Source organism: Sapajus apella, unplaced genomic scaffold (assembly GCF_009761245.1).
Source record: "Sapajus apella isolate SASKATOON/1434 unplaced genomic scaffold, GSC_monkey_1.0 scaffold64, whole genome shotgun sequence".
NCBI classification, from domain to species: Eukaryota; Metazoa; Chordata; class Mammalia; order Primates; family Cebidae; genus Sapajus; species Sapajus apella.
This window is the reverse complement of record NW_022437004.1, coordinates 5,026,777-5,038,537: the sequence shown is the minus strand read 5'-3', so window position 1 is coordinate 5,038,537 and position 11,761 is coordinate 5,026,777. Positions and strand designations below refer to the sequence as shown.

Genomic DNA, 11,761 nt, shown 5'->3' with positions numbered 1-11,761 from the left:
TTTTTGAGACGGAGTTTCACTCTTGTTACCCAGGCTGGAGTGCAATGGCACGATCTCGGCTCACTGCAACCTCCCCCTCCTAGGTTCAGGCAATTCTCCTGCCTCAGCCTCCTGAGTAGCCGGGATTACAGGCACGTGCCACCATGCCCAGCTAATTTTTGTATTTTTAGTAGAGACGGGGTTTCACCATGTTGACCAGGATGGTCTCGATCTCTTGACCTCGTGATCCACCCGCCTCAGCCTCCCAAAGTGCTGGGATTACAGGCTTGAGCCACCGCGCCCGGCCTTATTTTTTTTTTTTTCAAGATGGAGTTTTACTCTTGTCCAGGATGGAGTGCAATGGCCTGATCTTGGCTCACTGCAAACTCTGCTTCCCAGATTCAAGCGGTTCTCCTGCCTCAGCTTCCCGAGTAGCTGGGACTACAGGCATTCACCACCATATCTGGCTATTTTTTTCTCTTTTTAGTAGAGATGGGGTTTTGCCATGTTGGCCAGGCTGGTCTCAAACTCCTGATCTCAGGTGATCCACCTACCTCAACCTCCCAAAGTGCTGGGATTATAGGCGTGAGCCGCTGTACCTGGCATAACTGGTTAAATAAAAGTTATTTTTGCAGAGGCAGGGGTCCCTGTATGTTGCCCAAGCGGGTGTTAAACTCCTAGCCTCACGTGATTCCCCATCCACTTCAGCCTCCCACAGTGCTGGGATTACCGGCATGAATCACCATGCCCAGCCTCATTTTCTTTTTAGTTAACTCAGTTTCAATTTTCTATTATAGAAATACCATCGGCCGGGCGCGGTGGCTCAAGCCTGTAATCCCAGCACTTTGGGAGGCCGAGGCGGGTGGATCACGAGGTCAAGAGATCAAGACCATCCTGGTCAACATGGTGAAACCCCGTCTCTACTAAAACTACAAAAAATTAGCTGGGCATGGTGGCGCGTGCCTGTAGTCCCAGCTACTCAGGAGGCTGAGGCAGGAGAATTGCCTGAACCCGGGAGGCGGAGGTTGTGGTGAGCCGAGATCGCGCCATTGCACTCCAGCCTGGGCAACAAGAGCGAAACTCCGTCTCAAAAAAAAAAAAAAAAAAAAAAAAGAAATACCATCAAATAGAAAATGTCAATGTTAAGTAGGATTTCCATGAAAAGGTAGCAAATCACAAAATCTCCCTTCCTTGATGCTTATTCATACCTTTTACCTTTTTTTTTTTTTTTTTGAGGTGGAGCTTCATTCTGTTGCCCAGGCTGGAATATAGTGGCACAATCTTGGCTTACTGCAACCTCTGGTTCACTGAAACCTCCACCTCCCAGGTTCAAGCCATTCTCCTGCCTCAGCCTCCCAAGTAGCTGGGATTATAGGTTTGCAACACCACACCCAGCTAATTTTTGTATTTTTAGCAGAGATGGGTTTCACCATGTTGGCCAGGCTGGTCTCGAACTCCTGTACCCACCTTGGCCTCCCAAAGCACTGAGATTACAGGCATGAGCCACCTTGACCAGCCCCTTAACACTTATTCATTCTAATAACATTTATTGTGTGCCTACTATGTGCAATTACTAGATTAGGTTCTAAGAATGAACAAGATGAGATTCCTGCCATAGGGAGTTTCTGTTCTGATTCAGTGTGAATTTGAAAGGAGAACATGCAGACAAGTAATTCAAGAAATAACAAGCTGAATTTTGAGTGTGATATCTGCTTTGAGAGAACCAGGCAGGATGAGGCAATGCAGAGGAGGATGATTCCCCCTTCATGGGGTGAGGAAGAATTTCTCTGCAGCGGTGATGTGTGAGCTGAGGTCTGAAACATGAGAAAAATCCAGCTATGGCAGGAGGTGTGGGAAGTCCACTTCAGGCAGGGAAGAGCATGTGCAATGGTCCTGAAGAGGGAAACCACCTGGCATTTACAGGAGCAGAAAAGAAGCCCAGATGCCTGATGCACAATGAGCAAGAGGAAAAGAATAGAGGTGGCAGGCAGGGTCAGATCATGCTAGGATTGGTTTGTTTTTTAAAGGGACATGGTCTCATTCTGTCACCCAGGCTGGAGTTCAGTGGGACAATCATAGCTCACCGCAGCCTCAACCTCTCCTGGGTTCAAGGTATTCTGTCATCTCAGCCTCTCAAGTAGCTGGGACTATAGGCATAAACCCCACCAGGCCTAGCTAATTTGTTTTTCATTGTTATTAGAGACAGGAGTCTTGCTGTGTTGCTTAGGTGGGTCTCAAACTCCTGGACTCAGGTGATCCTCCCATCATGACCTCAAAAAGCACTGGAATTACAGGTTTGCACACTGCATCTGGCCAAGATTGGGGGTTTAAAAATGCTTTACTTTTAATTTTTCTGGATATATAGTAGGTGTATACATTTATGGGGTACATGAGACTTTCTGATACAGTCATGCAGTATGCAATAATCACATCTGGGTAAATGGAATACCCCTCACCTTAAGCATTTATACTTTTTTTGTTTTACAAACAATTCAGTTATGCTCTTTTCCTTTTTTCTTTCTTTTATTTATTTATTTATTTATTTATTTTTTCTGAGACGGCGTGTAGCTCTGTCTCCTGGGCTGGAGCGCAGTGGTGCAATCTCGGCTCACTGCAACATCCACCCCACCCCACCCCCAGGTTCAAGTGATTCTCCAGCCTCAGCCTCCTGAGTAGCTAGGACTACAGGTGCACACCACCAATCCCAGCTAATTTTTGTATTTTTAGTAGAGACAGTATTTTGCCATGTCAGGCTGGTCCCAAACTCCTGACCTCAGGTGATTCTCCTGCCTCAGCCTCCCAAAGTTCTGGGATTACAGGCATAAGCCACCACACCTGGCCTCTTTCAGCTATTTTAAAATATACAATAAATTATTGTTTACCATTATCACTTTGTTGTACTACCAAGTACTACATCTTATTCATTCTAACTGTATTTTTGTACCCATTAATTATTCCTGTGCACCCCTGCAGCCCACTACCCTCCCCAGCCTCTGGTAACCATCATTCCACTCTCTATTTCCATGAGTTCAATTGTTTTAATTTTTAGCACCCACAAATGACTGGGAGCATGCAAAATTTGTCTTTCTGTGTCTGGCTTATTTTAGTTAACTTAATGATCTCCAGTTCTACCCGTGTTGTTGCAAATAACAGGATTCTATTCGTTTTTGTGGTGGAATAGTATTCTATTGTGTATATGTACCACATTTTCTTTATCCATTCACCTGTTAATGGACACTTAGATTGCTTCCAAATCTTGGCTACTGTGAATAGTGTTGCAATAAATATAGAAATGTGGATATTTCTTTGATATACTGATTTTCTTTCTTTTGGGTATATACCCAGCAGTAGAATTACTGTGTCATAAAGTAGTACTCTTTTTAGTGTTTTGAGGACCCTCCAAACCGTTCTCCATAGTGATTGCACTAATTTACATTCCTCATTAGTGTTTGTTACTGCCTGACTTTTGGATATAAGCCATTTAAACTGGGGTGGGATGTTAGCTCATTGTAGTTTCAATTTGCATTTCTCTGATGATCAGTGATATTGAGCACTTTTTCATATATTGGTTTGTCATTTGTATGTTTTCTTATGAGAAATGTCTATTTTGATCTATTGCCCATTTAAATCAGATTATTAGAGCTTTTTTTCTATTGATTTTGTTTCCCCTGAGCTCCTTATATACTCAAGGGTTATTAATCCCTTGTCAGATGGATTCAGGATTGGGTTTTGTCTTTATTTTACACTCAATTCTAAACCATTAAATGCTGTCAAGTGGAGAAGTGACATAATATTTATATTGGGAGATGACTTTGTGTATTTGCTACTTATTGCTATGTAACATACCAGCTGGGCATGGTGGCTCATGCCTGTAATCCCAGCAGTTGGGAGGCCAAGGCAGGCGGATCACGAGGTCAGGAGTTAGAGACCAACTTGGCCAACACAATGAAACCTCATCTTTACTAAAAATACAAAAATTTTAGTAGTCAGGTGTGGTAGCACATGCCTGTAATCCTTGCTACTCAGGAGGCTGAGACAGGAGAATCACTTGAACTCTGGAAGCAGAGGTTGCAGTGAGCTGAGATCATGCCGCTGCACTCCAGCCTAAGGGACAGAGTGAGACTCCATCTCAGAAAACAAACTAACAAACACACACACACACACACACACATACGAACAAACAACAACAAAAAACCACCCCAAGGTATAAAATCACAATGATACTTATTAGTCTTCTCACAATTCTGGAGGCTGACTAGACTCACCTAGGCAGTTCTGGCTTAGGATGTAGTTGCCTTCAAAAAATATGGGGTTAGAATAGTCTTGAAAGTTTCCTTGCTCAAATATCTCCTGGTTAATGTGGGCTGTCAGCTAGGGCTTCAGCTGGGGCTATCTGGTGGAACACCCACACGTAACCTCTCTACATGGCCTGGGCTTTCTCACAAAATGGTGAATGGGTTCTAAGCGCACCCATCCCAGGAAGGAGAGCCAAGTGGAAACAGTATCATCTTTTATGACCTAACTTTGGCAGGTCATGAGCAACACTTCCACTGTATTCTACTTACAGAAGCAAGGCACTAAGTTCATATTCAAGGGAAGAGATGACAAATGTAAAAAAAATTGCAGCCAACTATTCACAATAGTGAAGAATTGGAATCAACATAAGTCTCCTTCCATCAATAGAAAAAATAAAGAAAATGTGACAGCCAGGTGTGGTGGCTCATACCTGTAATCCCAGCAATTTGGGAGACCAAGGTGAGTGGATCACCTGAGGTCAGGAGTTTGAGACCAGACTGGCAAACATGGCAAAACCCCATCTCTACTAAAAATACAAAAATTAGCCGGGTGTAGTGGTGTACACCTGTAATCCCAACTACTTTGGGAGGCTGAGGCAGAAGAATCGCTTGAACTTGGGAGGCAAAGGTTGCAGTGAACCAAGATTGCACCAATGCACTTCAGCCTGGGTGACAGAGTAAGACTCCATCTCAAAAAAATAAAATAAAATAAAATAAACAAAGTGAATCAGAGGATAAATGAGCTACATTAAAGCAACTGAAAAAAGTTATGGAAATTAGAGATAGTAGTCAAACACTGGGTTGTCAATTGGTGACCCTGAGTTAGAGAACCTAAAAAAAAAAAAAAAAAAGGCAGGGCTGGGCACGGTAGCTCACACCTATAATCCCAGTGCTTTAGGAGGCTAAGGTGGCAGGATAGCTTGAGGCCAGGGGTTCAAGAAAAGCCTGGGCAACATAGCAAAACCCCATCTCTAGAAAAGTAACAAAAATTATCCAGGTGTGGTGATGCATGCTGGTAGTCCCAGCTACATGGGAGGCTGAGGTGGGGAGATTTTTTGAGCCCAGAAGTTCGAGGCTGCCGTAAGCTATGATGACACCACTTTGTTCAAGAACCTGGGTGACAGACCAAGGCCCTGTCTCGAAAGAAAGGAAGAAATGTAAGAATGAAGGAAGAAAGGAAGGAAGGGAGAAAGTAAGGGAAGGATCGAAAGGAGAGAGTGAAAAAGGAGGAAAGGAAGGAATGCAGAGATAGAGAAGTACAAATCAGTAGTCAAAGGGCACACCATATACCTGGAAAAACTAATACAGAATGACTGGCCTAGAGCCATCTGGCTAAGCTATTGAACTTCAATGATTAAAAAAAAAAAGTACTCCACTGGTTTCAGCAGGAAAACATAACGCATATGTGAGAAGAACCTCCAGCCAGCCTCAGACCTTCCCATAGCCCCAGCCAGAACCAGACAACAACAGAGTCAGAGCTTAAAGAACTAAAAACACAGAAAATGAATCAAGAACATTCTCCCAAGAAAGATGTCATCCAAGTATACATGCATTAAATAGAAAATCTCAAATATGCACCAATTTCAAAAATAGGAAATAGATTTTGAAGCAGCTGTAGTTGAAAATAGAAACTGCAGATTAAAAAGAATTATGACACTTTTGTCTCTTTTCATAATTTTAATGAATGTTGAATGAAAAGGTATCACTTGCACATAGGCATCTAACTGAAATTCAGAAATGTTGCCACCTTACTTCAGCTTCTGTTTCTTGAGATTCTGTTGTATCAAGCAAAATAAAAGTTACATATATTTAAACTAAAACACACACAAAATACGTAGTTTTAATCCATTTATTTATCTTAACTACCTATTCGCACAAAGAGTTTTGAATTAATTATCACCTTTTGTTTGTTTTTGTTTTTGTTTTTGAGACAGTCTCAAGATGTTGCTTAGGCTGGAGTGGAATGGTACAATCTTGCTCACTGCAACCTCCGCCTCCCAGGCTCAAGCAATTCTCACCCCTCAGCCTCTTAGGCAGTTGAAATTACAGGCACCCACCACAACACCTGGCTAATTTTTGAATTTTTAGTAGAGATGGGGTTTTGCCATGTTGGCCAGGCTGGTCTCAAACACCAGACTTCAAGTGATCCGCCCACCTTGGCCTCCCAAAATGCTGGGATTGCAGGCGTGAGATATCGTGCCTAGCCATAATTTCATGATTTATTACTTGCTTTTCTGCTCTCTCTCCCTCTCTCTCTCTCAGACAGGGTCTCACTCTGCTGCCCAGGCTGAAGTCTCAAACTGCTGGGTTCTGGTGATCCACCTGCCTCAGCCTCCCAAGTAGTTGGGACTACAGGTGTGCATTATCATAACTGGTTTTTAATTTTTTATAGAGATCGGATCTTGATATGTTGCTCATTTTGGTCTTGAATTCCTGACTTCAAGTAATCTGCCTGCCTTGGCCTCCCAAAGTGCTGGAATTACAGGCATGAGCCACCATGCCCAGCCTCTGTACTTTTCTATACGACTTGGATTTTATATAATAATTACAAATAATTTTTACAAAAGTCTTTGTTATTCTAAACTTCTTAAAATAAGCAGTGATTAAGAATGAGCTGCAGAAAGCAGTATTTATTCAGCACCTATTATATGCTGGATGTTTTGCATGTAGTGGACCACCTAATTGACATATCAAGGCAGGAATTATAATCTTTATTTTCCAGGAGACAAAACTGAGGCTTACAATTATTTCTTAACTCTAGAGTTACACAGCTGCTGCCAAAACAAGCGCCCCTCCCACAGCCTGCCCCTTTTGGTTTTATCAAATTCAACCCCCTACTTGTTTTTTTATTATTATTATTATTTTTCATTTTTAAGGTATGCACTTTATTCAGCTGGTCTCAAGTCAGAGTACAGGTAAGCCCTGGCTGCCTCCGCCCACTCCCAGGGAGACCAAAAGCCTTCATACATCTCAAGTTGAGGGACCAAAAAAAGGGGTAGCCACAGAGGCTAAAATCTTTCAAAATAAAACAAAATAAAAAAAGTATTAAGGCAAAATTTAAAAAGTTTTTCATTACATAATTTACAACAAAAGCAATGCTGTTACCCGCCCTGTGTGGACTCGGGAGAGGACTGGGCCATTCTCCTTAGAGAGAAGTGGGGTGGCTTTTGGGAGGGCAAGGGACTTCCTGTAACAATGCATCTCACGATTATTTGGAATGACTTAAAAAAAACAATGTACACAATCAAGGCCTCAGCCACATTGTAGAACTTTGGGGGATGCTCGCTCCAACCCACTGCTGTCAATTTCACCGTTCCAGTTTTTAAATCCTGAGTCAAGCCAAAAAAAAAAAAAATCAAAACAAAACAAAAAAGCAAATAAAGCCATGCCAATCTCATCTTGTTTTCTGCACAAGTTAGGTTTTTGTCAAGAAAGGGTGTAACGCAACTAAGTTACAGTCCGCCTAGAAGCATTTGTGGTGGACGATGGAGGGGCCGGACTCCTCATGCTTCTGCTTGCTGATCCACATATGCTGGAAGGTGGACAGTGAGGCCAGGATGGAGCCACCGATCCACATGGAGTACTTGCGCTCGGGAGGAGCAATGATCTCGATCTTCATCGTGCTGGGTGCCAGGGCGGTGATCTCCTTCTGCATCCTGTCAGTGATGCCAGGGTACACGGTGGTACCGCCAGACAGCACTGTGTTGGCATACAGGTCTTTGCGGATGTCCACGTCACATTTCATGATGGAGTTAAAGGTAGTTTCTTGGATGCCACAAGATTCCATGCCCAGGAAAGAAGGCTGGAAGAGCGCCTCAGGGCAACAGAACCGCTCGTTGCCAATGGTGATGACCTGACCATCAGGCAGCTCATAGCTCTTCTCCCGGGAGGAGCTGGAGGCCGCCGTGGCCATCTCCTGCCCGAAGTCCAGGGTTACATAGCACAGCTTCTCCTTGATGTCACGTACGATTTCCCGCTCAGCTGTGATGGTGAAGCTGTAGCCACGCTTGGTAAGGATCTTCATGAGGTAGTCAGTCAGGTCCTGGCCAGCCAGGTCCAGACGCAGAATGGCGTGGGGGAGGGCATACCCCTCATAGAAGGGCACAGTGTGGGTGACCCCATCACCAGAGTCCATCACGATGCCAGTGGTACGGCCAGAGGCATACAAGGAAAGCACGACCTGGATGGCCACATACATGGCTGGGGTGTTGAAGGTCTCAAACATGATCTGGGTCATCTTCTCACGGTTGGCCTTGGGGTTCAGGGGGACCTCAGTAAGCAGCGCGGGGTGCTCCTCAGGAGCCACACGCAGCTTGTTGTAGAAAGTGTGGTGCCAGATCTTCTCCATGTCGTCGCAGTTGGTGACAATGCCGTGCTCGATGGGGTACTTCAGGGTCAGGATGCCTCTCTTGCTCTGGGCCTCATCACCCACGTAGGAGTCCTTCTGACCCATGCCCACCATCATGCCCTGGTGCCTGGGGCACCCCACGATGGAGGGGAAGACGTCCCGGGGAGCATCGTCGCCCGCGAAGCCGGCCTTGCACATGCCGGAACCGTTGTCGACAACAAGTGCAGCCATATCATCATCCATGGTGAGCTGGCGGCGGGTGTGGACGGGTGACAGAACGGCAAAGGCAAGGCTCTGTGCTCGTGGGGTGGACACGGTCTCGGCGGTCTTAACCCCCTACTTCTACCCCCACATCGGTGTGCAAGAATGTTCACAGGTGCACGCGCACGCACACACATACACACACACACACTTCTGCAATATTCCCTCTACCTAGGCCAGGAGCTTGTCATGACAAATCAAATGCAATAACTATTTCCTGACCAAACCTGTTATTCAACATCTCTATGCTTTGGGAAATAGTTTCTGATTTCACACTGATAAGGGTCACACTGAGTTCTCAAGAGATGTAATAATTACAAAGCATCCTCATCTATGTGAAAGAGTATGATGTTCAGATATATTCAGCCCTTTGAGATGCTCTGCTGGAAAGTGGTTGAGCTGCAAAGTACTATTGAGTCATGGTCATCTTGGTCCATGGTCATTAATAATGATAATTTGTACTTCTTTCGTGCTTGTGCTAAGGGTGGTTTCAAAAGCTGGAAGAAGCTTATCAATTTCTACGTATGGGACTACCTCTGTCACAATGTATATATGGGAGTGTGTGTATGCTATGTAAACATATACACACATATTCACATATAAATATATACATACATATCTACATATATATTTATAGTATACTAATGAAAAGGTTAATTCTTAATGATCCATGAAAAGAGAATGGCAGGTCAGGTGTAGTGGCTCACACTTGTAATCCCAGCACAGTGGGAGGTTGAGGGGGGAGGATCACTTGAGCCCAGGAGTTTGAAACTGGCCCAGGAAGCATGGTGAGACCCCATCTCTACAACAAATATAAAAATTAGATGGGCATGGCGGCTTGTACCTAGGGTCCCAGCTACTCAGGAGGCTGAGGTGGGAGGATGACTTAAGCCAAGAAGGCAGAGGTTGCAGTAAGCTGAGATCACACCACTGTGCTTCAGCCTGAATGACAAAGCAGTAACTTGACTCAAAATAAAAAAAGAAAAGAAGAAAAGAAAAAATTGGTATCCCAGAAAACTTTAAAATATCTATTTATTCACAAATGTATATAATCATAGTATATTAATCAAAAAGTAAATTCTTAATACTTCATGGCAAGGAAACGACAGGCCACAGATGATGTCTCATGCTTGTAATCTCAGCTGGGTGAGAGGCCCAGGCAAGAGGATTGCTTATGTCCAAAAGTTTAAGGCCAGCCTAAGCAACAGAGTGAGAACGAACCTCTCAAACAAAATCAGAAATTAGTCAGGGATGGTGGCATATGCCTGTAGTCTATTGAAGATGCTGACTTGGGAAAATCAGTGGAGGCCAAAAGGCCAAGGCTGCAGTGGAGCCATGATCACACGATGACACTCCAGCCTGGGAGGCAGAGCAAGACCCTAAGGAAAAAAATTAACTGTAAAAAATATAAAAAAAGAAGACATGAAATGAGAAGCTACCGCGTCCAGGGCAAAGACAAACAGCCCAAGTAGAGGCCCATTCTCCTCTGAATTCCCAGAAGACAAGAAAAACCATGAGACACTAAATAAAAGAGACATCACTATAAAAAGACAGGCAGAATTTACTACAAATCTGTCAAAAATACACTCTCCAGGTTAAAAGTAGAGACAGGTGTTTAGCCAAGGCGCACTGCTAAAAAGTGAACAAATGAGAGTCCAGGGAAGCTTTGGGCTTTTTTTGTTTGTTTGTTTTTTGTTTTGTTTTGTTTTTTTGAGACGGAGTTTCACTCTTGTTACCCAGGCTGGAGTGCAATGGCGCGATCTCGGCTCACCACAACCTCCGCCTCCTGGGTTCAGGCAATTCTCCTGCCTCAACCTCCTGAGTAGCTGAGATTACAGGCACGTGCCACCATGCCCAGCTAATGTTTTGTATTTTTAGTAGAGACGGGGTTTCACCATGTTGACCAGGATGGTCTCGATCTCTTGACCTCGTGATCCACCCGCCTCGGCCTCCCAAAGTGCTGGGATTACAGGCTTGAGCCACCGCGCCTGGCAGCTTTGGGCTTTTTGATGCTGTTGATGTTCAAAGACCTATAGAGCTGGATCCAGAAGAGGCCACTGTGAGGCAAATGCAGAGCAGAAAAAAACCATGAAGAGGCAGGAGATGAGCCTGAAATGTCCACTAAGAGGCAGACGATAAGCCAGCAGAGGCCATGGTGAGGCACAAGCTGGTATAAGAAAGGCCACTGTGGAAAAAAAAAAAAAAAGCTGAATCTTGAGAGGGAGATGTGACACTGAGGATGGGGCTGAAGAGGCCACTGTGAGGCAAGGAAAAGACCTGCCAAAATGGCTGAAAAACAGGTACTAACAAGGCCAGAAAAGGCCCATATAGGGAAGAGCTGCACTGAAGAGGATGTGGTCAGGCAGGATCTGGGTCTGTCCAGGCTGCCAGTAAGCTGAAGGAGGGCCTTGAAAGCCTGACTTGAAAAAAACTAAAGTCTACAGAGGCTGCTGGGAGCTGGGCAGGAGCTGGGACAAACGTGGTTGTTGTGAGGCAGGAGTTGAGCCTGAAGACCCAGTGAAGAAGAAGAGCTGGTCCTGGGGAGGCCACCATGAGGAAGGCAGAGGCCGAGCCTGGAGAGGCCAGACGGGAGGCAGCAGCTGGCCCTGGAGTGGCCCACGTCAGAAATTTTTTTGCCCGGAGAGCCACTGGGAGGGCTGGAGCTGGGCCTGGAGAGGCTGATTTCAAGGCCATTTAAGCCTGCCGAGGCCACTGGGAGGAGGCCAGAGCCAGGCCAAGAGAAGCCAACTTGGGGAAGTTTTGGGCCTGGAGACGCCGTTGGAGGGCAGGAGCTGAGCCTGGAGAGGCCACCATGAGGCATGAGCTGGGTGGGCCTGGAGAGCTTGACTTGAGGACCTTTCGGGCCTACAGAGGCTGT

General features: G+C 45.1%; 1 protein-coding gene across 1 annotated transcript; it reads right to left on the bottom strand.

The window, feature by feature from the left end:
• Positions 1-7,379: 7,379 nt before the first annotated feature.
• LOC116529937 (actin, cytoplasmic 1-like) lies at positions 7,380-8,945 on the bottom strand. The gene has a single exon (XM_032247876.1). The coding sequence runs from the start codon at positions 8,863-8,865 to the stop codon at positions 7,738-7,740; it is 1,128 nt and encodes a 375-aa protein (XP_032103767.1). The 5' UTR covers positions 8,866-8,945; the 3' UTR covers positions 7,380-7,737.
• Positions 8,946-11,761: the final 2,816 nt, after the last annotated feature.